A 27,958-nucleotide genomic window follows, 5' to 3' on the forward strand; every position below is an offset into this window, starting at 1 on the left:
GTCAGACTGAAAGTGGTTGATTTTATGTGTAGCTATACATATATGATCATTTTTAACCTCCTGCATTTCAGCCAGCCTCTTCTCCCACTAAATCTTTATGGAATTTGGGCAAACATAGAAAGATGAGAAATCTCCTTTACAAACTCTGCCCAATTAGCACCAGCAAGCATGAATTTTCCGTACCCCTCTCCTCAACCCCCTGTAACATTATAACATAAAAGAACCTATCCACAAATATCCCAGCACATATTCTTCTCTGGGACTGTGAATTTGTCATTCCCAAAATTCACGACATTTGCTACTTCCAGCAAAAACAAAATGACATTTACTCCTTCTCCCAGTTCTTCTGTATTTTATAACTTAGAGTGCACCCTGGTGGAGAAAACCTAAATTGCACAGCCATCCCACAAATTTGTTCATATTTCAAGTGCCACTGAGGGCCCCTTTTCTTCACAATTGCACAACTACCCCTCTAAAACTAGGTCTCCATTTCAAATAAGTGAACACAGAAAACTATTTCAAGGCATGGTAATACAGATTAACTTTATGGTGTTTAATTCTTCTTGGCTCTTAAACAAAAGTCATATTTTTGCAACTATAAATGATGAATCACAGATTATGCGTTAAAATAGTGTGCAAAAGCTATTTTAGAGACGAAAAAGTAAAATGAGTTATAATTTCAGAGGGAGCATGAACATATATTGGTTTATTAAGGTCAGAAAGTCACAAAAAAGATTATATGCAATTGCTAAAAGCATGCCCTTTTAATGCATAGAGTACATAGTCAGCATCATTTTTCTCTCCCAGAAGCTTTAACATTTAGATGATCTGGTGATCTGGTGATCATTTCAGCTTGCATCAGATTATGGTAACATCAGCATTGTTAAAAGTGCCAAAACCGGGGGTTCTTTCCAGATAGACAGCTCCAGGTACTGTCCTTCTTCTTTGATTTAAGTAAACACAGAGTCTCCTTCAAGTCAAGCTTGATTCCAATGACTTCACAGATGTCTTGACTGTAGCAGCGTGCCATTGCCTTCTTCCAAGATTTTTTTCTTTAATTTCTTAGCGTAGCCTGCAGTTCTGGCATGACCTGGAGTCTTCTGTCCAAGCGGTAATGAAGCTCAATCCTGTTTAGCTTACAAACCCAGAGAAGGTCAGCCAGGTGCCACCCCTGTGGTCTTTCAGGTAGTGTATATAGGTTCTAATTTTGGGGAAAAGCCTTCAAATAATATTATATATAATACCAATTAGAGGGGAAAAGGTCAGACATAAAATGATGCTAATTAGAAAAGCAATAGTTGAGATATGGCAAATGGTTGATTTCTCATGCCAAAGCCACCTCTCCTGGAAAAAAGTAGCGATAAAAGACACATATTTGTGAAGTTTTGCAACAGTTCCATTTGTTTCAAAAAGTCAGATTTATTTATTTATTGGTAGCATCAAGAAAGACAGAAAAATCACTACAGGGCAATTATATGATGACAACGTCATTTTCTACTTACAGTACTTCTTGAACAAGACAGATAACCTTATATGGTACCTTATAAACGCCTGAATCATGTGGATTGATGTGTGCTATAATTCTAAAAGTTCACAAAGGAATTTCAGCATTTCTTATTAAATTACCTGGCCATGCACAGTAACTAGCTTGCAAGCTTTTCTGTTGTTTATGCTGCTGTAGCATCCACTGAGAGTGTTGGAATACACATCCAGATTTCCCAATCAGTATTCCTTACCTTGAAATTTGGGGAGCAGTAATCCAACCTATTTGGAGACACCAGACTGGGTAAGGCTACTTATAGCATCATCTACTGATAGACATGGATAATAAATGCTGATATAATAAGATATGTTTAAGGGTTGAGTTTAGAGGAGGAAATTGTTTTAGAGTAGAGGATTCCAACATGTTGGAGATGGGAGAAATTTTGGAATTCTGAGAACATGTCCTGGGTGTTCTCACAAGATTTGCCAGATGGGACAGGCTACAATAGGGGAAGGTAACAAGTTAGAAAGCATTGAGAGAACAGAATGTTCCCTGCTATTTAACTTCCTCCCAGGATGCTCCCTGGCAGTGCCAACCTGCTTATCTTTTTCTCTGGGTAATTAGGCATGCTTCCAAATAAAGCACTGAGCTGCGCCCATGCCACCATGTTGTCTTCTGAAAAAGCTTATAGATCACAAAATCATTCTTGTATTAAAAAAAAAAAAAAAGATGTTGGAAGTTTGTGCTTTCCTTTGCAGTATTCCAGTGCCTTTTTTTTCATTAAGGAGATTTTCTAAAAACAGAACATTCAAGTGGGGCAGGCTTCTTGGGAGGGGTCAAGCAAGACATCCTCAAGTATATTAGTGACCATGGACAATATTCTGGAATGTTAGAAGGAGAAGGGAATTGAAGGAACCAGGAAATAGCAACTGGGCAAGGGGGAATCTTGTCAGTCGGACCCTTGAGAAAAGGTGGAAGATAGATGGAATTAGCAAAGGGAAACAGTTTCAACAATTACTACTTTTAACTGTATTTATCCCCAGATAAATTTCGCTTTCTATATTTTAACAGTTCATCAGATAAACATTTTTATCTTAATTCTGAACAATTGACAATAAAATATACAGTACAAATAAATGTACTTTGAAGGCCATTCTAGGTGGCTACTTCCATCAACATAATTATAAGTCCAGTAAGACTGTGGCATGAAGAAATAAACAGAAGTTTACTGACCTGAAAAGGAAAGGGATTGAAAGTAAAGAAAATAATCAGCTAAAGAATATTAAAATAAATATGTACTTAGAAGTGCCAGAAAGTAGGCTAAGCAATCTGCAGTTATTACCATGTAGTTGTTGAAATAAATTCAGATGGCCCAACCTTATTTCTGGTTTGGAACATTCAGCAAGTTCAATCTTACCAACAGAACCTCATAGTATACCTTCAGGCCATTTCCTGGTGTACACATGGCCAATTTGAGCCAGCATTCAGTTCCAGTCATGATCATTTTGATATCTTCAGAAACTTACCAAAAAAGCCTGATGGAAAAAGGTATCATCTGCTATTTTCCCTATATTCTTTTCCTGAACATGGAGATTTAATTTAGCTGTTATAGCAAAAGATCAAATGTAGTTCTAACCTCCATGAACATATCTAAATGTTTTAAAAGTAATCTAAATAAGCATCTCATGTACAGATTTCTCCTTGGGCCCAAAAGATAGGTTGACCATGTGCCGGGTTATATTCTTTAGATGGAATTGGAACAAAGATCCCATTCACCTTTCTTTTATAGATGGAAGGAAGCACTTTGGGATTCTTCAGTGTCAGAATCTCTGATCAGAGAATAATTTTGCTGACTTGGCTGTGGATCAGAGAGGATCTATGCACAAACAGGAAGCATTATTTGTACATGCATGTAATATGCATATGAGCAGGAGAACTTATCAATAAAAGTTTGCAAATTTAAATGACAAATCAACAATTTACTATGACTTGAATAATTCACTGGATATCTCAAGGAAAGATATCAAGGAAAAAATGCTATGATTTGAAACTGTTGAAAAGTAATAACTGAAAAATATGACTGCCTTTAGAACAAGGACTCAGTGCTTATTACAATGGCAGTTCAGAGTACGTAACAGCCTGAAAAGGAGCTTGAATTATTCCAGTTCGTCAAATGAATCTTCTTCCTCTTCTCCCCTGGCTGACTGTTCAATGGCTTTCATCCACCGCTGCTTCAATTCTTCAGTTTCAGCAACCAGTGTATAGATCTGTTTGGACTGTACCAACTGGAAGATGTGGCGAGAATTGTTCTGATATGGTTCCTTGACATGGTAGCCTAGCAGGGGGATGGAGGTATAGGCCTTGACATCCTGCATGGGGAGAATGGAAGGGTCCAAACACAGTTCTTTTCAAATGTCCCGAAACTAATTTCATATCTCAAGAAAGTGATCATCAGACTGCTATGATTCTGTACTACTAAAATCCCAAACTAGTTTTGTCCATAGCTGTCTGGTTTTTTCCCCCCTTTTCAACCTGGTTTATTTTGTTTTGCCAAAAGCAGCCTCAAGAGGCTGCTATTTCTTAAGTAGTGAAAAGTTAAGTAAAATAATTGCTTACTTCATTCCTCTCTGCTCAATTTTTCTATTCAAGATCAGGAGCTCCCAAAGCTAGAATTGGAAAGTTCAGTTCTCTCTGAAGTATATTTGGCTAGCAGAACTATATATTTAATTCCTTGGCAGAGCAGAATTATAGAAAGTCTTCATGTTTGTGCTGGGATCTTGTGCATCCTGCCTCTGTTATATTCTTATTTCTGATTTCTACCTTGGTTTCTCATCAATTACATCCTGGCTTACCTCAAATCACAACACATGGCTCAGCTGGACTCTCTACCCCCTATGGCTTTTCTCCTCAGTGGAGTAAAGAAATTCAACCTTCCCTGCTCTGGTGACATCCAAATATTTTGGCCTTGCACATTAGGGATTCTATATATTAAAATCTCACAGATGTGAAGGCATCAGGTTGGGGTGGGCTGAAAAAGAATTGCACAGATTTCCCTCCAGAAATGGAAAATCACTGAGAAGGATTAAGCTTGAACAAAAAAGCTTCTGAAAGGAGAATTAAATAACATCTAAGTTTGTGAGACCCAGGCTCAAGTCTACCCTTAGCCATGGAAGCCCATGGAGTAACTTCGAACCAGTCACCATTTTTCAAGTCCAACCTACTTCACAGGATTATTGTTATGGGGGGGAACGGTGAAAAAAGTGATATATGCATCACCCTGAGCATATTGGTCCATCAAATACATTTTCTGAGATGATGCTGGTGAAAATGATGGAGGAGGGGAGAAGTTGAAGAGAAGTTGAAAAATATTCATAACTACATCTTACATCTAGTTTGGAATGGAGAACTTTTCCGGTCACTAATTTCTATGCTCTTTTAAACACGAGCTTGGCATTATGAGATAATTAATGATCAAAAGTCAGGGTTTTAGAAGATGGGAAAAAGCTCATCTGTACGCCTTATTAATTTCCATCATAATAAACTCTATGCTAAAACCCACCTGAGGTGCAGCATAAATATACAACACCAGTGGATCATCTCGTGGGATCACAAACCAGCCACGCATGCTTCCCTTTCCATTCTTATCCATCAGCTGCAGAAAACTGCACATCAGACTCTGTCCTGATATTTCTGCAGATTCTTTCTGCCAATTAAACAAATGGATGACATCATTATTAATAACTCCTACCCAAAAGGTTTTTGTCCTCTGAACAAGGAGATTACATTCAGCTGTCATAGTTAAAATCCTCTGTGGGCTTAAATCTCCATGAATGTTTCTAAAAGATTTTAAAAATCATCAGCATTGATAACTAAGTACAGTGGAACCTCGGGTTACGAACGCTTCTGTTCACGAACTTTTCGGGTGACGACCAGCTCTGGCCGCAAAATTTTGCTTCGGTTCGCGAACTCCGCCTCGGGTTACAAACAGGATCCACGGCCATTTTCCCTCCCATGACCCAGTCCGCGGCCATTTTCCCACCCGTGACACGTGGTCCGCGGCCATTTTTCCGCCCCTGACACGTGATCTGCGGCCATTTTTCCGCCCCTGACACGTGATCTGCGGCCATTTTTCCGCCCCTGACACGTGATCCACGGCCATTTTCCACTCCTGACACGTGGTCGTAGGGAGGGGGACTCTCCCTCCAAGCAATAGCCGCCTCCCTGTCCTCCACGCCAGAATGGATTAACGGTAATTACATTGAACCTTATGGGGAAATTTGCTTCGGGTCGCGACTAATTCAGGTTGCGACCAGAGTCACGGAATGAATTAAGTTCGTAAACCGAGGTTCCACTGTATCTTTCCTTAGTCCAGTAAGTAGCTTGGCATATTCCTGAACTACCTTCTATAGACAGAATTGCCCCTCAAGTTTGTGATGGGTGTTAAACCTCTTCCACCACCTACTGTTTTGCCAGGATTCACAAATGATGGAATTAGAAGGAATCTTATAGACTTTCTAGAAATGAAGTATATTTGCCAGATCAGACTGAGGAACATAGCAAATCCCAAACAGGAAATGTCAGTCATCCCAAATTTCCAGCCCATCCAGGCTTTCCATTGGTCCTTGATGATGCATTGATGATGCAACTTCATAATGGCCTTGCCATTCCAGAAATCAGAAGGCTGAGTGAAGCCAGCAGACCTTTACATTGAATTAATGAATGAAATCAAAGAAAAAAAATAGATATATTACAGGTGGTCCTCAGTTAGCAACCACTCCTTCAGTGACCATTCAGGCTTACGATGGCACTGAATGAGTGGTACTTACAACTGATCCTTGAAGTTCCAGCTGTTGCAGCATCCCCACAGTCACATAATTGCAATCCGGGTGCTTGGTGCCTGGCTTGCAATTATGACATTACAGTGCCTCTCAGTTATGTCATCACCATTTGTGGCCTTCACTGCTGGCTTCCAACAGACAAAGTCAATGCGGAAGCTGGCAGGAGGTTGCAAATGGTGATCACATGACCGCAGGACACTGCAAGGTCATAATTGCAAGCCAGGTGTCAAGTGTCTGGATTGCAATCACATGACTGCAGGAACGCTGCAACAGCCAGAACTTCAAGGTGCTGGATTCACTTAATGTTGGCACCTGGAAGTGTCAGAACTACCATTGCTAAGTGGCACAATCACGTGACATTATGCTTTATGACCGTGTTGCTTAGTGACAGAATTTGTGGTCCCAACTGCCATCATTAACTCAGGACTACCTGTACATGAAAGAGCTAAAATGTATGTCAGAAAATATGAATTGGTGTTGTTTAGGTTGTTGTGGGTGCACATGGAAGTTGGAATTCATAGGTTGGTGATAGCTGTATGTTATGCTCTAGTAAATGGTGATGATGAAAGAAGATGAATCTTCTTGAAAAAGTATTTAGAGAATGGATTAATTTCTCAATAGAAATAATGGAAAGTGAATGGAAAGTGAATGTGGAAAAAGAAGATATGGAAACTACTTGGTACAGAATAAAATGTATGTTACTGAGTGCCAAGGAATTCTGTAGAATATGCTAATGAAAATTATGAAAAAGGATGCTTGACGTGAGTGGAAAGTGAAAAAGTCCATGAATGAGGAAAAATGCATATAAAAGTATTAGTGCTGCAAGAAACGAAGATGAAAGATAATAATATAATGTGTATATAGAGAAACAATAGTTGGAAAGAATATTGTTAAAGAGAGCACAAAGAGAGCACAAAACCATTAGATTAAAAGAGGCAAAGAAAATGCAGAGCAATTTTGATGGAAATAAAAAATTGTTCTGAAAGTGGTAAAAAGAGCTAAATAAGAAGTCTGCAGCAATTAACAGTGATGAAGTGATTTTGGATGAAACTGAAGTGAGACAGTGCTGGAAACAGAATTTTAGACATGGACATGGGAACGATAGGGATATGTTGAAGAGTGGAATTGAAAAGAATGTTATAAATGTTACCGTTTGAGAAAAAACTGAAAAAGAAATCATAAATACTGAGATCACATAGAAAAATTATAAGTCTGTAGATGCAGATTGGGAAAGATTGAAGGCAAAGGGAAAAGAGAACGGCAGAGGATGAGATGGTTAGATAGCATCACTGAAGCAATGAGCATGAAACTGAGCAAACTCAGGGAGGCAGTGAAGGACAGGAAGGCCTGGTGCGATAGGGTTCATGGGGTCACGAAGAGTCGGACATGACTTAACGACTGAACAACAACAACAACAAGATGTAGATAGTGCCACTGGAAAAAATTATTTACTTAAAATGTTAAAATACAGGTGGGTTTTTTTTTATGGTGTGGCTGTGTGACTTGTTTAACATGTGGATAGACTGAATCTATTTCTGATCATTGGAGGAATGCCATTATTGTTCCCCTATACAAAGGGAAAAGTAGCAAGTGTGAATGCAAAAACTATGGGGGGGGGGTTGTTAGGTGTGCCTGGGAAGATAATTCTGATTGAAAGATTACAGTAAAAGACTATGAACAAAACTTGAGAACTGGAGTGTGGTTTTATACCTGGCAAGAGGTGTACAGAACAGATTCTTGCTCTTCAGCAGGTCACTGAGAAATGTATGAGTGTGAGAAACCAAGTTTATTCCATATTTGTTATAGAGAAAGCAATATGTTTGTATTATATAACGTTTTGTGCAACTATCAAGCTGAAGTTTGGTTGACTGTAATCACAGTGGCATATGATAGAAATAAAGAATGAGAATAAATGGAATGCATAATAAATGTTCAACACTGAACAGAGGGGAAGACAAGAATGTGTGATGTCTCTTTTGTTGCTTAATGTATTCATGGATAAATGCACAATGAATGTTTATGGTGACATTAAAGGTGTTTTGGTACAAGCATGATGTGTATGTATTTTTGTAGGCACACAATGCCATATTGTTAGCTGAGAGCTGAAATGATTTGTAGCAAATATTAGATAGACTGGATGATGCAACAAGGAGTATGGATTTGAAAATTAATCTTTTGAAGACTAAAGTGATTGAGTATGCCAAGGAAAATGGGGTAAACAATTGCAAATGATCTATACATCATTTTCACTATAAATGGTGAAAAATAGAGCAAGTATATTTGTCTACCTTGGTGGAATGTTCACTACAAATGGGAAAATGGAGAAATAAGACATACAAATGGTGGTAAAAAGGTAGTAGTAGTAGTGATAGACTGAATACAAGGAGTGACAAGCATGAAAGAAATACCATATATATTTGCGGATAAGCCAAGAATTTTAGGTTCCAAAATACACCCCAAAAATTCGGTTCAGCTTAACCATGGATGGGCTTATCCTCAAGTATACATGGTAATGCTTTTTTAAAGTACCCATCTATACTCACAGATAGGCCCATCCACAGATAAGCCGACCGGCAAATTTTTCACCAAAATACCATGAAAAATGTGCCACCTGCAGATAAGTGAGATGTTTAAAGAACAAAAGGCAATATAAAGAAAATATAAACCATAAAAATGAATAAATATACAATGATAAATAATATAAACAAAAGGCAGGGTACGGACCTGATGGAAGCCAAGATGATTGAAAGGATAGAAAGGTATGGAAACTTAGACTGAACGCTCTTGGTGTAAAGTAGCTTTTGCTATGTTTCCTCCCCCCCCCCCTCCCGTATCTCAGGCCTTTAATTTCTTTGGTCCGTCTATCTTTAACTTCCTTCTATGCTGCATGATGGTGCTTACCTGAAAGGAAAGAGCACGATGGGTATGGAAACATGCATCTATGTAGATAATGTTGATGGGAAGTGTTTGCTAGGTAAGTAGTTGAAAATGACAAAAGTGAACTAACTGCGGTAACAAATTTCCCACCCAGGAATCCAGTGGCCAAGTTATCAACAGACCACGAAACAAGCCTGAGGAAAAGAAGATGCAGATCTTCCAACTCTGCTTTTCCCTCACCTCCAAGATGCCTCTGGGCTTCCCCTGCTGCTCGCTGGGCAGCAAATTCCCTGTTAGGAAGACGTAACACTCCACACAGACACGTTTGGGTCCATTCTTGTCATATTGCAATTCAGCCTTGTATTCAGAACACCGGGCGCATACCACCTGCCTCCAGGAGAAAAACCACAGATTTGGAGAGTGTTAAATTTGGTGAGGAAAATCTGGCCCCCTTTAAAAAAGATCTGGGTCAAAGCTGAAGGGTGGTTAGAGGGGTTTGTCCAGTCTCCCCGCTACCCAGATGTGGACTAACCATAATCACCCTTATGACCTATTCTCAGTACTAGCTCTTCAGATCAGCAAGGACCTATCTGGTAATTGATGCCTTGATGGATCTACCCGAAAATAATTGGGGGTGGAGAACAAACAAGCTCACTCACATAGCCACAAGCTCGGCAGTGATGCCTTCTGCGTGTGATAGCATTGAATGGCTCTTTGCAGCGCATGCACATGGTGACCAGCTTATCTCTTACCCACTGAGGAGCCCGCTTGCCCAGCTCCTGTGACTGGCACTGCTGAAAGAAAAGAGAGTCTGAATCAAGCATCTCTTTCGGTGAACCTCTGGCCACCCAGAGGTTAACAGCCTCAGTTCAAAAGTAGCATGGCCAGAGTAAATGTGAAACTGCTATCTACTCCTGACAGGTGCAGCATATGGACAAAACTTTATTAGATGCATTTTCTGCACATCTCGCCCTTCTCCTCCCTTTATCAGAGACCTTCAAGTTCTTTGTCAGTTAGCATAGTTATGATCTTTGGAAAATGAGCTCATGGTATTAAAAGAGGAAATGAATATCAGTAGCTCTAAAGTGCCAATGAGATAGAATCACAATAGCCGTGTATCTGGAGATTTACACTGAAATCTTGAGTCTCGGCTTCTTGCCCTTGGCTTGCGGCCTTGAAGGTTTCGCTCCTCTTTTCTTTCTTGTTGATGGCAGACTGGAAGGCCTGGGAGGGAGGAAGAAAACATTTTGAAAAGAAGGATTTTGAAAAGCAGCTTAGGTTCAATTTACAAGTGTAAGTAGCAACCCTGTCTGTTTAACCCAAGACTGCCCTAATCAAAGATGAAGCATGGGTGTATTTGTACATGGGTGTACACAGGGAGGATTTTAAGAATAAAGGGAAAAGTTCTAAATCCTCACCCAGCTTTGGCTTACTTTCCTTGTAGATCTTCCTGCTCTCACCTGTTTTATCACCCATTTTATATACGAGTGAAATTAACTTCCCTTTAAGTGCATGGGGCTGCCCCTATCACATACATGTATTTGAGCCACTAAAGGTCTCCATGTGGGTTCCCAAAGATCTTAATCTAGTTGTCAAAATAAGAAATGTAAGTTCTTAGTGTAAGTTCTGTGCTATACTGAATTATAATGGATTAATTGTGAGGTCTCCTCTTAAAGCACAGCTAAGTGGTAGCATCTAACTGACCTTATCTGATCTTGAAAAGTTAAGTAGGGATGGGCTTGGTTAGGACTTGGATGAGAGATCCCCCCCAAAAATACCACAGCTGGGGAATTAAAAAAAACCCCCGAAAAGGTCAATAATAGGCCATTTCTGCATTGCTAGTAGGAAAACTACAATGATATGTAGTTTTCTTCCATGAAGATGTCCATGAAGTCACTGTCAAGCCTTCCTTAAAGGAGATTTTATCTCTTAAGAGCAACCTAGCCTCCAAACTCCAATCTCCTGTTGGCTTAAGAAGAAAAAAAAAAACAATGCTGCAAACCTTTGCCAAAAGCACTGCCATACTTTTCTATTAATAAAACCAGTTAGGTTAAAAATAGACAGTACAAAGAGCAACAATGTGATCTGCACCATAAATGGTTGGTGGAAGGAAGCTAGAGGAAGGTTTAAGTACAGAGAAGTCCAAAGGGATCCCTCAAATCCTTGACCCTGATCTAAGCTGAAATGTGTGGAGTAAATAAAAAGAATTGGTAACAGAAAGTGACTCAGCTACATGGATACAAAGCTATTTCCACAGGTGGCAAAAAGGGCTCTGAAAGAGAAATGCCATTAAAGAATGGGCATTTCCAGGTGATACAGCTGCTCAGGAGACTGAGAAGCAACTAGCCTATTGTCAGCCCTTCAAGGCAGTCCAGACAGGAAACCAAAACCATGAGTACTTTATACTACTACCCTTATTGTAAGGTTACAGTAACAGAATCTTGCAAGTCTGAAAGCACTTCCCCCCTCCCCTGCCTTTACTTTCCAGAGAACTAGGGAGGGTCAATTCTGAGATGCTTTCTCCCTCCCCATTTGTGCTTTGGACTCAGATTTCTCTTATCAGCCATTGACTAGGCTGCAGCTGTTCCTCCTGTCTCTCAAGGTTATTCTCACAGTGCATTACACCTATTGGGGGCATTTTGACTTCCTCACTGACCAGGATGTTCCCCAAGCTTAAAAAAAGCAAACTGCAGCAATGGCTACCTTAATCCAGGCATTCATCTCCTCCTGGGACCTGCAGAGAAAGAGATGTCACTATTGGAGAGGCAGAGTTTATGTTCCTTTGCTAGAATCACGAAAGACTACATATCTTGCTTAATTACCTAGCTTGCAGTTCTAAAGTTCGCTGCTTCCCTGACACAAGGAAAGCATGAGGAAACTGTGCATCGTTTAGTTCTCGAACCTAAAAGAAGAAAAAGAGCACTGAAGTTAGAGTAAATATTAACTTTCTTCAGAGGGCTCATTCAGACAGGTACAATTTTAACTGTGGAATTATGCTCACTGTGCTTTGGACAGATATATAACTTCCCTTGGCTTGAAGTTTGGAAAATTATTTTCTTCTGGTCCAAAGCTAAATGGGCTGGGCACAGAACTGTCTCAACTTTCAGATAATCAGAATGTCTTTAATCTACCTCCCTGCCTTCTCCTTTGAAGCATGGATGTGTTTAAGTTTTTCTAATTCTCTGTTACTGATATTACATATTATGTTTTTTTTGTTTATAGCCTTAACTTTTGGAACAAATGGAATAAGAAAGAAATGCTTTTCTTACTTTCCTTTTCTTCTTGCTGGAGCAAGCCCACCAGGGCATAGGATTCAGCAGGTGTAATGGTATGTGGGAATTACCTTGGGGGACAAGAGGAAGTGCCACAGACTAGACAACGGTCAGATAAGAGGCAGCTAGTTCATATAAGGAATGGGGGCACGGCAAATGTCTCAGAAAGAACCGTCCCTGGTTTCTTGCATTGTAAAGGTCAGGGGGAAGAGATGTACTTTGAGACTTGCAAGATTGCTGTCAGCCTTGTGAGGGAATCCAGACAAGAAGCACACTCAGAAGTACTAGCTCTAACGATATTGTAAGATTAAACTTGCAAGTCTGAAAGTACATCTCTCCCCACTCACCCTTACAGTCCCAGAAATCAGGGACGGTCCTTTCTGATATCTCTGCCATACCCCCGTTCAGCTGCCTCTTATTTGACTGTTGTCTAGTCTATGTCTCTTCCTCCTGTCTCCCAAGGTCATTCCCACATACCATTACAGCAGGAGAACATCTTTTCCAGGGATCACACTGCAAAAAGGTATAGGGTAGCTGAGTGATCCTAAGGAAAAGGCTCCGCTGCTTTAAGGATTTGCAGAGAGGTGCTAGGCTAACATCCCTGCATTCTCTAAAGTAGGACTTTTCAAACTGTGTTCTCCATGACAACTTGATGGGGTTCCATGAGAGACTAAGAAAAAATTCACTCAAGCATAGCCATAACACGAAAATTTCTATCACTAGAGTTTTGCCTCTTGATCAGAGGCTCCAGGAAATACTTTTAAACTAACAGGTTCTGCAGTCTGAAAAGTTTGAAAACTCCTGATCTAAAGCAGATTTTATCTTCAAAAACCTTCATAGCCTTACCAAGCAGTTTACTTGTTTTGGGGACTCTCTCTCCCTTGCCCTTTTTGAATTGTTCTGCCTAGTTGCAACTCTATCCACACTTACTCAGAATGAACTTCCATGAAACTCAGTGGGGCTCTTTTCCAAACCAATTTGAATAAATAAATGAATAGACAATGAAATTTTCTGACCTTCATGCCATTGACATCAATCCGGTGGCGTACTTGAAATTCAGCACCCACTTGAATTACTTTTGGTACACAGTATAATAGCAGGTTATTAAACTGAAGGTTGCAAAAAGAAAAAAGAAAAACCACAAATACACACTGTGTGTGAAGAAAGCTGGACAAAGCCAAAAGAAACTGCTAATAATAGATATTTTGAATAAAAACATAATCCCTTCCTCTCTGAGAAATACAGACCTCATGTCAGCCCTTCAGCATAGGCCAGGTCAGGAAACAGACTCCACAAGGACTACTGAAACTCTATTGTTGCAAGGTATAATAGCAGAATCTTGAAAGCCTGATAGGGTTTCTCTCTCCACCCTCTTATACACAAGAGAATCAAGGTGGGGTGATCTTGAGTTTCTTCCTTACCCCTTCCTGTCTTTCTGGGCTAAGCTGATATTTACATAACTGCCTTTGCAATCTTTCTTTGGGCTATCTCTGCACACCTCAATATATGAACAAAAATAGAAAACAAAATATTTATCACCAGTGAACCTAGCCAACGCATCCCTTTATGCCTTCACTTGTCCATTCTTCTTTTCTTAATATTGCCCCATTCCAAATTATTTGAGGGTCAGAGGAGATGTCCCCATCAGCAACTTGATGCCATCTTCCTGCTCCATCACTTTACAACCTAATAAATATCTCACCAGGAACAGGTATCTCTCTGAGGTACTGTTGAACCGGAAAGAGATTTTCTGAATAGGTCCTTCTTTAATAAACTCATTAGAAGGATCAACAATGTCATCTTCAAGGCCTAGCCTATGATATACTTCCCATAGGTTCTGGAATCGTTCCTGTAGAGGCAATGGAATAAAGATTTGCAAGATGGAAAACAGTAGCTCAGCTACAAAGATATCTGCCCATAGTGGAGGAGAATGAGATGATCAATCAGTTGGGCACTCACCATTTCAGCGATGGCAGCATTAGAATGTTTGGCTGCTGTAAAAATCATCCCCAAAGCTTCTACAAGGAGAAATATTAATATTCTTACAACTCTTTTACACAATTACTTCATGACCAATGTTTCACAGACACTATAGCAATTGTGACAAAGAATGGCACATTAGAAGGAGCACCAGTACATGAAAATCTAAAATCATTCAATTAGGAGGCCAGAAGGCATCACTTCTAAAGGAGAGGTTGATCAATTTTCTCTCAATGTTTTTTTGCTCCCAGCCTAAAAGAAGGGACAAAAGTAAAACTCTTACTCTGTGCATCCTCCCTGTCTGGTGATTCCAAAGGTAGCTTTTGAATATAATCCTTCAGGAGAAGTTCATATCTGGGGATTCTCTGTATTGGTTCCAGCATGTGATGCTGCAAGTTTAAATTAGCAGACACTTCCCGTTTCTGTCCAGGATCATAACAATGACAGAAAAAGAAAGCAAAGCAAAGGCAATGAAGATTTCATTAGTATGCCTGCATATACAAACAGCTATATATATGTAGTGTCTCAGCTTATCACATTGTAACTCAAGGCCCCAGTCTACCAAGGACTGATGATGTAATATAGGAATTGGGAATTTTCAGCCTACCTGCCATTGGGCCTTCCTATCTTGACTAGAGATTTCTGCTAAGGCCCTATCTCCATCCTAAAGCCTTGCCCCCTTTGATGAGTGGGAAAGTAGCTCCTGAAACAAGCTTCATTTGATCCTCACCTTTCCCAATAAGAAAGTCAAGGGCCAAACAGTTCCAGTCTAGGTGGAAGCTACCACTCCACTACTCCACTCCAAAGTACTTTTCATGCCTATGAGGAGGCTCATAGAGGTAGAACATTTCTCAAAGTTGACCCTAAATTTATTTCCTATAGTCCTGGGCCTACCTTCCATCTATTTTCAAGGGCAATTGTAGCTGGGGAAGAAAAATTAACTATCTACTTCTTTGAGCCTATCACCACCAAGGCAAGTAGACTTAGGAAAAAAGCTTCCATTTGGTACATTTGTCAGCCAGGAGATTGTTTTTTTTGGGAGAACACAACTGAAAAGCGAAGGAAGGCTTAGTCATTCCTCCTTGTAAACAGTAATTCTCCCACATATACATGCATACAATGCAACAATTACACTTACAAAAAAACAATGAATTGGTGCCAGTAAAAAACTATTTCGAATTAAACTGTTCTGAAGTTTAATTTATATGAAGGGAATTTCTGGGAGAATCCTACTGAGTGGAAAAGGGTTAACATTTTCTATACACTCTGACCCTGTACATCGTTCATGCACACGCAGAATAAGTTAGAAAACTACTCTTAATGCCAACAGAAGTTTCCTTCCTAAGACTAATTCCATGGAAGAAAAAAAGAAAAAATACTTATTATCTTCCTAAAAGATTAAATAATCTAGACAGAAGGCCCTTTCCCAATTACCTTAGTAGATCTTGGACATGGAAAAGTCAAAAGAAATGGATTTTTCTTCATTTTTCTATGTATTCCTATCCTGCATTAGGGAGCATAGAAAAGGGCTACAAAGTATAGCAATTCTAAGCCTACCTATTTAAGCCTTCCTCTATGAAATGGTGGGGGGAAATCATAAGTCTTTAATACACAAAGCAATAGATCCAGAAATTCAGATAAGATACACACACACACACAATCCTAGATACATACCTAACCAAATTTTGGGTTACCTACCAATTAAAGTCAATCTGAATTTAAAAAAACTAATTGTGTAATAAGCTCTGAAACCATTCACCTGAATGTTTGAGATGAGTTCCTGGAATGGCAAGGCTTTTTCTGACCACACAGTGATCAGCTGTATTGCCTTGTCAAAGTTCTTCACATATTCACTATACATCTTCAGGAAAGGAGCCACTTTCTGGATGATATCCCCAATTCTGGGATTGGAATCCCTGTCGCAAGAATTGCAAGAGAACAAGTCTGTGTTCGTATCTCTGCAAAAAAGGCTAAAATAGACTAGGAAGTCTGGAGAAATATCCAGCTGCCTCTATCACTGGTCTCATGAGTCATACCTGGATATAACCCACATTTTAATAAGCAATTGTCTATATTGTTAAGAATACATCCCAGAAAACAATACTGTCTCTTAACATCTTCTGCAAACAATGACCATAGTAAGCTTCAAAAACATATTCAGATATCAATCAGTTTTATTACAGTCATAGACCAGTACAAAACACATTCAGATAGAATCTATTTCAAACAGGCAAACTGGCAATAAATGATCAATGTTGGCTTTTCCCTTTCATTTAAAACATTTTATACTACCCACTATAGTATTTCACTTTTCAGAGTTTGTAACAGAGTTTGAAGATTGCAGATACATCTCTGAAAACAGACAAAAACTTGCTCAGTTAAGAATGGAATCTTACAGAGATACTATTTCCTTTGAAGGGTGTTCAAAGGAAAATCATACCAAGATAAATAGGTAAGGGTAGGAGCGTAATATAAATCAGTAAAATCTACAAAGTGCCACGGTAAATACTAAAAACACTTGCCTATTAATTCCATCCTGGAGAAAATCTATATGGTCACTAAGGATTGACCCCGACTTGATGGCACATAATCAATCAATCAATTGCATTACATTGCAGCAGTGTTTATAAGAAGCGAATTCATTGTTATGGATGTTATTTTTATGGAAGAACTTTCTTAAGAATGCAAACTGATGGAATAAATCATTAAATAAATAAATAAATCCGCAATTATATAACAACATTTATGTCAATGTTCTAAAAATGCTATTTGTCAAAGTGTCATCCTTTTCTCAGCCCACTGTGGAAGCAACATAAAGTCAGTTAGTTGGACATCCAGGGGAGGTAGGGCGAACTGAAGACGGCTCTGCGAAAGCGGAGCTGACGACCACGACAAAAACCAAGGAACCAGTGAGTAGACTGGTTCCTTGGAACTTCTCCAGATAAGGAGAGGAGGGGAGATCACCCACATGTGCTTTGGACAGCTGCTCCTTGCGAGGAGACTGCAGGATAGCAGTTTTCTGTGGGTTTGAGCACCAGGAGATGACAGGATTAGCCATCTTGCTCGCAACCATGGCAGAGCCTTTTAAAGGAACTAAGTTCACAAACCTCACTTTCTAATCACTTTTGGAAATTGCTCATTAACTACCTCTAAGCTATTAGAGACCTTTGGAATGACAAGTTTGAAAATGCTGGGTAAGTCTGCCTTCAATCCTGAACTAAAGAAAATTTTAATCATAAGCTTAAGAATTTAAAGAATCTGAAATAAACAGCAAAAAGCTAAATAAGATTTTGATCTTATAGTTATAAGTTATAAGTGGACTAAGGGTCCAGATAAAATTGGAATATTGAAACTTTTATGATAAGATTTTGGAATTAATTATAAAGAACAAACAGCTTCCCATGGAAAGTAGATTCTGTTTTGGTTTTACAAGACATAACAAAGATAAGCAATTTCCTGGTTTCAAAAACTGGACACTAGAGGGACTAAAGTTTTTAGGTAGAGGAAAAATTTGCAAGCCTGTAAAATGATGCAAAATGTTAAAACAATAAAAATACTGAAGGAGACTTTTGAAGAATGGAATCAGAAAATAGTACTCACAATATCAACAATGTTGATAACAATGTCTGCTCTATGGATAGACTATGCCCAAAAGATGTTATTGAAGACATGAAAGATGTAGAACAAATTTTATCTGACAAGATAGAGATGGTATCGAAAGTGGATTTACAGCTGACAGGCAAAGAGAATGACTAGAGAAGAATGCTTCACTGGACCTACAAAAGAAACTGGCTGAGATTTTAAATTTAAAAGGGAAATACATATGACAAACCAAGAGAGTGACCTGGATAATTTTTTCCTATTGGATTTACAAAAGAGGCTTGTTAAAGCCTTGAAGAACTCTGTGTGATGGGACAAAGAAGAAATGAAGAGAAATCAAATCTTATGACAATATTTGAATGAACTAAAGATTAAGAGTATTAGAAGTAAAAGGAAGGAATATAAAGGTGGTTTATTTGATCAAGGTTAAAACAAGATATGTTGTTACTTCTGGCAACCCTTCATGCATGCTGACACCAGGACTGAAAAAATTATGTTTTATGGATTTGTTTATAGATAGGAAATGGGATATGGGAAGAAGAGATAAATGTTTGTAACTTTAAAGGGAGTGAAGAGTCACAAAATTTGTTTATACTTGTGATGAAGGTGGGAAGTCACTTCTTTACATATTTCTTTTCTCTTTATTATATTCTTACTTTCCTTTTTCTTTTTTCTTTTGCACTTTTTACTCCTTGTTGCTATTTTCTTTTCTTTCTTTAAGTTTAGTTTGTATTAGATTTTACTATTATAATCAAAATTCTTAATAAAAATTATATATAACAAAATAAAAATAATAAAAAAACAAAGTCAGTCAATATATACCATTATGCAACTGCCTCTGTACAAAAGATGTGTTTCAAGATTGGACAAAGTTTTCAGATAATAACTCTGAGTGAATCAAGCTTAGACTACTTGAATTTTTTCCAGGTTTAGCCTTCAACAAGTTTTTAGATTTGGTATAGTTTTCCAGGAAAGTAGTGGGCAAAAAGAGAAGCAGGCTGATTTCATAACTTACCAGTCTTCCATACGTTTTTTCAGCTCTGGCAAAAAAAACTGGGAATGGAATTGGTAAATGGAGGAGATATTAGAGAAGATCATTTTTACTACATCTTCCGGGAATGCCTTTGTAGTTTTGGCTTCTTTCATTAGCTCTGAGAAAAACACCTGTAAAGGACATTTCCAGCCAATAAAGAAACACAGTTTTAGTTATGGCATTTTGCCCTACTTTTCAGCCCAAAAGGCTCCTGCAGAAATTTCTATAAGATCAATAAAATCAAGATGGTATCTATCTACCGAGTTAAATGCTAAAAAGCATAACATAAAAGGAAAAAAAAGGATAAGCTGGAAGAAAAATCAGGAAATTTGGGCACCATTCCCTAAATTATGGTAATTATAATACTAAAATAATTATTATATTATAATTATAATATAGTATTATAGTAATTATAATTACTATAATAGTAATTATAGAACATCTGGAATAGAAACAAAATAAAAGAGATCAGAAGCTCAAAATCCTTAGCATAGCAGAAGAAATGGCCCTCTATCCCTCATTCGGCTACAGCCAGGTAAGTATTATAAGCTACAGTGACAGAACTGGCTAAGGGGCAGGTAAGACTTCTGTGTTTCATATAATTTCCCTATATAGTCCCATTAGGAAAAAAGTTGGGAGATTCTTTGACAGTGGAATATCAGAAAGGTCCTGTTTTTACCATCTGAGAATTTTAGGATTTCCCAAGTATTAACAATTGGTTGCTCACTATAGGAACCTGAGATTGACTGGATTAAAAAATGAGTGGTACAGGATTAAAATATCCAGAAGGCAATTTTATTATATCTTCATGCATTGTTATTAAGTAAAGTAATAATCAGGTAAGTAGTTTATTTTCAGCTTTTTGATAGTGGACATCAGAAAGCTGAAATGCAGCTGATAACCAACCTGGTCTAGAAGATGAAGACGGACAACATAGGCTTGTTCTGTTTCCAGCAGCTCCAAAGCTATTTTTTTCTCCTCTGGTTCCTATGAATACAGAGTAAGGAGAAATGGGCTTAGAAGCCTGTGGTTCATAATCATTGAAAATCTTTTGGCTCAGGGTGAGGTATCATTAGTACAAGATAATGTATCTCCTGCACTTATCAAAGTTGATTCAGTGTCAGGAGGCTGTTGAGGTCTGGAGGGGATAGAACAGGCTGGAATTGAACTGTAGTAAGATGGAGTTGTTGTTGGTTCAGAAAAGCTCCAGGTGAAATACTAGATAGGGCAGAAATCCCCTTGAAGTAGCATCTATACAGCTCTAGATGACTTGGCTTCTATGAGAACATGAGTCTGTGTGAGAATGTGAGATTCCTGTAGGCTGAAGTTGCCATAACCTAAAAATGGAGCAGACACGTATGCAGAGAGGACAAAAGCCAAGAATCTTGCCAAAAAGATCCCTTCAGAAGGTAGGTAAGAAGGAATTGTTAGGAATCAAAGGAGAAATGTCACCAGAAGACAGACAAAGGAGGTCAGGTGCTGAGCACATGGACCTCCCCCCATCCCATCAACAGCTACCAGATTTGTGAATCAACAAAGCAAGGGTTTTTAGGAATAAAAGGGGTCCTGAATCCCGCCCATTCTTTGAGTTGTCCTGGACCCAGACTTGGTGGCTTCTGTCCCTCTAGTTAGTGCCTGGCAGCCTAGTTGAGAAGAACGTGATAAGTGAGGATGAGTATGTGTGAATGAGTGAGACAGCAAGTGTATATTTTAACCAGTAAAGTTTTGCTGCCACTTTGAATTTATTGAGTCTCCATGTACTCTATCAGAACCTTACATGCCTTAGTGTTCAGTTGAAAGTGATTTGTGTGTATTCCTAATTATTTCCCAGATGCTGACCAGGTCTGTGTGTCTTGTATGCTGCCTTCTTGAAGTAAAAGTGACCTTTCTGGACATTTTGCTTTAGAGAGATTATTAGTGGTCCCCCATTTTTGAGAGGTTCAGTGGGATCAGGACTTGTAAACAATATTTATTGGATCTGGCCCATTTTATGGGATAGCCTCACCCCTGAGGCCAACGTAGCACACAGGTTGACAATTTTCTGGAGGCTGGTTAACACTGGATTCTTCCAGAGAATGTTTGGAGAGGTGAAGGTTGGTGCCATCAGAGCTTATACAGTATAACTGTGCTTTTCTGAGTTTCATGTTATTTAATGAGTTAACTCCTGGAAATCCTTGTTGACCACAGCAGTGGACTAAATAATTAATTAATAATGTGAACCCAATGGGAAAGACCATGCTTTGTATCAGTAATCGCCTATCACAATAATGAGGCTGAGTTTGCTAATTAGGAATAAATTTGATTTAAGTTCACTAATTTAGCATTTCTGAAACAAATACACAAACCTAAACTTAATTACCTTTCAAAATTTACAGCTCACCAAAGTTTGAAATGTAATTGTCCAGGAATAAAAGCATACGTATGTGAAGAGTCTACTAAAAATATAAATATTCATTAAAATAATTTTAAAATAGATTATGGGAGAGAAAACTATTTGAAAACACGATGTACATAAGGCAACATTGAAAAAAAAATCTGTATGTTTGGAGAAATATACAAACCAAAATAAATACAAACTTCTGGGTTCAACAAAGTAAACTTGACATATTTGCAAAATTCAGAAAAATGACATTGAGAGATTTGCTTATCCCTACTTCGAACTGTAGAGCTATGAGCACAATGAGTATAAAATGTCTGGCACTGGATGCATTTCCAATATACAGCACATAATCTGGAGAATCAGAAGGCCTGCATTCTGAAGTAGGCAAATGTCAAATCTAAATGATTAAAATATATGCTATATCGAAAAAACTAAGAAAACATTGCTCATATAACCTTTCAAACTACTGCATAATTCTACACTCTTCTTCCTTTTTGTACCAGGTAAAATAAACAAAGCCCACATTTTATTGCCTAATGCAAATATAGTATTAAATAGCGAGACAAGCTTCTGTCTCCTCTGCCTGACTTTTGGGATTGTATCACCAATGTAATAATTCAGTAGTAATGATAGTTGTTTTCCTCCACAGAACATCTCAAATTTCTAGTGGATCTCACTGAGCCATTTATAAATGAATGTTGTTCTAGAAATGAGGATACCTACATAACTCATGCTGTGCTATCATTTTTTTCTTAATCAGCATCACCACTACAAATGTGAACCAGCTCAGTAATTTGATGTTGGTCAAAACTGTCCTGGTCTCTGTCATCAAAATTCCTGATTGTTCCATAGCCTTTCTACACACCACCCAAAGAACGTTTGTGGACTATTCCTGGTTCGCAGGCCATAGTACGAGAATCCACATGCAATATCAATAGTGCCTTGGTAACTGATTACCTGGTTCTTGCTGCTTCCGGATTGCATCATGAAGTTGGGCTGAGAATCTGGGTCTTGGTTTGCCCTCCAGCCACCTACAGTGATCTTGCATCGAAAAGAGCTGAGGCATTTGACAGGGAGCATTTCAGGACCTTGCAGTTGCTGTTCCACAGGCTCTGTACTGCAGTGCCCCTGGCTGGGCTGTACAAATGCAGCTTTCTTACTGTCTGTCAGGGCTCTTTCACCTGTCACAGGTGGTAGCATGGAAGATACCATAGGACTTGGAGTTGTTAGTTGAAGCCTAGACTGGGGAAGAATCTGTTCTTTCTCAGGACTGCAGCAGGGCCTATCCACAGAAAAACAAGAGTTTCAGAAATTTGTCCTGTTCCATCCACTTCTTCAAAATACAATACAAACCACTCAAGACAGACCCAAAATAAAAGCAAAAACATGTATCTCTTTACATAAGTTAATGTGCATATTCAGTGTAATAGCACTCATTTAAAGGCAGAATTAAGATATACTGTATAGTTAGAGTGATTTAATCAGTAAAAACAAACAAACAAACAAGGAAACGTTATAGAGGCCAACATGGATAGAGTTACTAACTTTGAAAATGCCACTAGAGTTATGATTTGTCAACAGCATGATATGCAGAAATGAGCAGAACATGCTCTCTCTAAGATATGGATAACTTCACCCACTGGCCATTGGATATCAAAAGGGATCAAAGCAGAAAAGGCTGTTGTTTCTTCTCAGTTGATAATCCTTGATAATGCAACTGTGCAAAGACTTTCTGGTCTGTTTGGGGATTAGATCTCTGGCTGCAGAAATAGTCCAATTCATTTCATAGTGATCCAAGAAGTAGCCCAATCCAGCCTGTTCTTGGTTGTAGAATATGAATTCAGAAAATAGCTCCAATCTCCCTAGCTGGCATGGAAAACCCATAAATGCCTAATGTTGTCTATTTAATCATACAAAATGAAATTTGTAGAAACTGTAGAGGGTTATGAGTAAGTAAATTGCATCTAATATTGTATGATGTTGGTGCAATCATTTTCAATTACATTGTCTTTTTACCATGGAAACTATTTGTTCAGATTGCGTCCCAGGTTCTCAAAATTCCCATTAAACCTTTGGCAGTGCAGTTTGATTGTCCCTGTCCCTGCCAACCCCTGGACCATCCTCAATCTCTTCAATAATCTTGCCTAACATACTATAACACATCCCATAATGGGATGGGAGCATATGTAGACATTGTTTACAGTGAATCTGGTTATACCCAGTTTTTCACTCAGGAGTTCAAGGTTTCATACATAGCACCACTTCCTTCCTTTTTACCTCACAACAACCTTGTGAAGAAGGATGGGATAAGAGAGAGTGACTGGCCCAAAGTCACCCAGCAAGCTTCCATTAATGAATTGGTTGCTTTTATTTTGCCCCCATCATGCAGGAGTACCCAACACTTGAAAAAATTGCTAAGCCCCGAGATAGGCTACAGAGGGATCTATAATGCTTTAAGGCAAAATATGTAGGGCATGATATGGAAATTTGCCATTATTTTATTTTATTTTATTTTATTTTATTTTATTTATTATTTTATTTATTTAAGCAATTTATATGACCACTCAACTCACGGTGACTCCAGAAATAAAACCTCAGATACAAACCCACTACACCCCCACCCCCTTGGTGACAACAATACATTCAAACCAACTACTTGATGGGCTCCGTATCAACCTGGGATCCCCAGGCCTACTGACAAAATCATGTCTTCAGGGCCTTTCGGGGAGTATCAAGGTGGGGGCATCAAGGTTATGTATTATTGATATGTGCTGGTAGGGTTAGATGCTGAAAGGTAGGATATAAATAATGGTAATAATGTAGGCATGCATTGCAGCAGGTGTCATTTAAATGAAGGTAACATGTAGAACACCTCTTTAATATTGCTTTTGATGTTTGTAATTTTCATACATATCAGTATCTGAAATTATATCATTTTTGCAGTTAATAATATTGCTTTCTAATTCTAGGAAATTCTTATCTTAATTTAAAGTACAAGTTATATTCTCTACACAAAACTAAGTCTCATCAAGTTCAGTGAGGCATTATCCAATTTAGGACTAAACTCTACTCAATGCCATGTAACTTATTTCTGAATAAATGAAGGAATGTAGCTATATATATGAACAAACAAACAAACAAATGCACATACCATAAAGAAATTAATCTGACCAATTCCCAGTGTAACCTTACAATAGCAAAGGATCATAGATATGGGGTGCAAGATCCTCAGAAATAAGCTCTGCTTTCTTTCTTTCTTTCTTTCTTTCTTTCTTTCTTTCTTTCTTTCTTTCTTTCTTTCTTTCTTTCTTTCTTTCCATTTAGCCATCAGATCTTCTGTTTAGTCCTCTTACAGATAAAATCAGCCTATGCAAAAATAATGCTGGGACAACAAAGAATCTTCCGCATTTCTTTTTCCAAACTGAGTGTTACTATCAAGGACTACATCCCTTTTTCTGTTTCACATTCTTCATAATGTCCCTAAGCTTTCTCAACTTTCCCCAAAATCAGCATTTATTTCCTCTTACCAAACAAAGTTTCACTTTAAAAAGCAAACCACAAGTCACGATCAACAGAGAACTATTCAGAGGGTTTCAGAACAGCCAAACCAGATACATAAAAATGGGGGCTGTCAAGTCATACAATAACATTTCAAAAACCAGTTTGACCTGGGTTACCAGATCTAGTCTACAAAACTCCAGGCAACCAGTAGATAGTAGCAAAGGTATTAAGTTTGCTATCCCGTCCTTCCTGCACCTCATTACAGGAGTTGCTCTTGGACCTCTCTCTCTCTCTCTCTCTCTCCTGAATATTCAAAGAGTTACAGCAAAGTATCTGAATAAAAATACTAAATCCAGCTAATTACTTGGCAAATTCTAGTTAGTTCAGAAATAAACGTGTCTCAGTGATCAAGTGTGATAAAAAGAGGGTCCAAATATCATGTTCTAATATAAGACAGCAGAAAAGTTTAGGACAGATTGGGAAGCTACACCATAAAAGATAAAGTACATTGAATACATTGGAAGGATCGATAATGAAGCTCAAGCTCAGATATTTTGGTCACCTAATGCGAAGAGAGATCTCTTTGGAGAAGACCCTGATGCTGGGAAAGATTGAAGGCAAAAGGAGAAGAGGACAGCGGAGGATGAGATGGTTAGATAGCATCACTGAAGCAATGAGCATGAAACTGAGCAAACTCAGGGAGGCAGTGAAGGACCGGAAGGCCTGGCGCAATATGGTTCATGGGGTCACGAAGAGTCGGACACGACTTAACGACTAAACAACAACAACACATTGAATACACTTTTTTTCATAGCAGAAAAGCCCAAGTCAAAAGCAAACTTCTTGACTCTAACCTAGTTATTAAACAACATTTATGCAGGTCTGTACTCCATGGCTTTGGACTGTTTGAAGGCACTGAGGAGAAATTAATCCTTATTGCTTTTCCAAAGAGGGGAGCTACATTGGCTGTAGCCATAATTCTCTGACTTTACTCACCGGTAGAAATTCAAAAATGGTTTTAGATGCAAATAACTCTTACAGTAACTGGAAGCCCTCCACACAACCAAGGTCCCCAATTGCATGAACAGCATACATGCATATAAAATCAGAAGGTGATTTTTCAAACCTTCTGATGATACCAGAGTAAGACTAGTGACCAAAATCCAGCTTCTGTATATTTGCATGAAAGAAATATAAAAAGGGCTATTGTTGCTAAAGAGTTACAGCAATGTTGAATGCTGTATAAAACACCCTAATAAGTTTATTTCAGAATAAGCTCAAAGACTCACATCCAAAATATTTACACATATACTGAGAGGATCTCACTATCCAGTCATGTTGGATGTTTGGCAGTTGCCAAAATGCATGAATGAGAGGCTGCTGCTGTACCCATAAAATCATAGTTTGGAGGGTCATTAGAATGATCTAGGCCAACCCTCAACTCAGTGCAGGATCCACCAGAGTACCTCTGATGGATGATCATTCAACCTCTTCCTCCAGTGAAGTAGACTCCACCATTTCATGTGGCAGCCTGTTCCACTTGTTGACATCTCATACAAAGTTGCTCCATCTAGCCTGAACCCCATCCTTGTAGTTTTAACTCATTGGTTCTAGTCTTGTCTCCTGGGGCAACAGAGAATAAATCCCTCTTCTGTGTAACAACCCTTCAGATATTTGAAGACTACTATCATATCTCTCCTCAGTAGTCTTTTCTGTAGGCTAAACATACCCAGATCCTTTAACTGTACCTCAAGACTTGATTTCTAGACCTTCACCATCTTGTTAGCCCTCCTCTGAACTTGTTCCAATTTTTCACTGTCCTTTTTGATGTCCAGAACTGGACACAGTACTCCAAATGAAATCTGACCAGAGCAGAGCAGAATGGAACAATTACTTCCTGTGATCTGAACTCTATACTCTGGTAATGAATTTTAGTCCTGCTTTAGGCACAAAGACAGCTGAGTGACTTTGGGCCAGTTGTTCTCTCTCAGCCCTAGGAAGAAGACAATGGCAAGCCACTTCTGAAAATGCTGCCAAGAAAACTGCAGGGACTTTTGTCCAGACATTTGCTTTCAATATTGATTTGTATGTATGTGTGCACACACATGCATACACACACATATCATTGTAACTCATTCTACATAGGTCTGCTTTTGAAATGTCTTTCTTGAAAATTTCAGTTGCAGTAACAAGGATGTATGAGTATATTATGCTCACCTTAGAAAGCTGCAGTCATTGCTAATACATTATGCTGGTTAATATTACTGTACAGATAAATAAATGAGTTAGGTCTAGGATCCCTAAGAAAGCACAATCTCTTCCATTACCATTTTTCTAGCAGTCTGAGATTTGATAGACCCTTCCTAATATGCGAAGATAAAAGCTTACTTGAGATGCAGGAAAGGGTTATCTTCTTTGAATGTAGCTCATTGGAACTCTTTTCCAGAGAAGATTTATAAGTTGAAGTACTCATAAGTAGAGACAGAATTTACAGAGATTTCAAAGCATTTTCCCCAAAATGATAATTTCATAAGTAATTCCCATATTTTAGTCCTCCACTACTTGAGCTCTTTCTTGTACAACTGGTCTTCAACCCTGACATTACAATATTTCCCCAAATCCCTTTACCTGAAGTTCTCAAATACATGCACTAGGTTGACCACCGAGGTTTGTGGAAGCCTCTGTTTCTCCTCCATCAGTCTTACTCTTCTTTACGATCTGCAACCGGATCTGCAATTCTTTAGCTAGGCACTTAGGAAAAGGGACAACTTGAAACACATGAATTTCTTTATGGTCTCTTATACGGAACTTTTCCGAGAAATAGCTGCATTAAAAAAAAAGAAAACTGATAGGACTATATAATGAAGCGAACAATCTGCAAATTGTCTCTTTCTCTGGGAGGCAAGAAAAGCTTCTTGTAAATATCACTTACTATAAATAGGAAACTTATGAGGAAGTACCGAGGGCAGAGCTGTGAGTGAAACGATCAAAATA

At 38.6% G+C, this 27,958-nt stretch overlaps 1 protein-coding gene across 2 annotated transcripts; it reads right to left on the reverse strand.

The window, feature by feature from the left end:
- Positions 1 to 557: 557 nt before the first annotated feature.
- On the reverse strand, positions 558 to 27,958 carry FGD2 (FYVE, RhoGEF and PH domain containing 2). Of its 2 annotated transcripts, none has more exons than XM_025163247.2 (16): positions 27,593 to 27,958; positions 22,421 to 22,745; positions 19,990 to 20,070; positions 19,066 to 19,214; positions 16,210 to 16,366; positions 14,734 to 14,872; positions 14,430 to 14,488; positions 14,173 to 14,319; positions 13,487 to 13,579; positions 12,021 to 12,100; positions 11,902 to 11,932; positions 10,330 to 10,422; positions 9,858 to 9,989; positions 9,439 to 9,585; positions 5,043 to 5,186; positions 558 to 3,852 (listed from the first exon to the last, which is right to left on the reverse strand). In XM_025163247.2, exons 1-16 carry the CDS (start codon positions 27,658 to 27,660, stop codon positions 3,640 to 3,642), a joined length of 2,058 nt encoding a protein of 685 aa, XP_025019015.1. In that variant the 5' UTR covers positions 27,661 to 27,958; the 3' UTR covers positions 558 to 3,639. The 2 variants fall into 2 exon arrangements, with proteins under 2 accessions (XP_025019015.1, XP_025019014.1); XM_025163246.2 differs by having other exon boundaries at positions 9,858 to 9,992.

The sequence above is a fragment of the Python bivittatus genome, unplaced genomic scaffold, assembly GCF_059951505.1.
Source record: "Python bivittatus isolate LINGU-HERP-01145 unplaced genomic scaffold, Pbiv_v1 ctg000700_np1212, whole genome shotgun sequence".
In the NCBI taxonomy this organism is placed as follows: Eukaryota; Metazoa; Chordata; class Lepidosauria; order Squamata; family Pythonidae; genus Python; species Python bivittatus.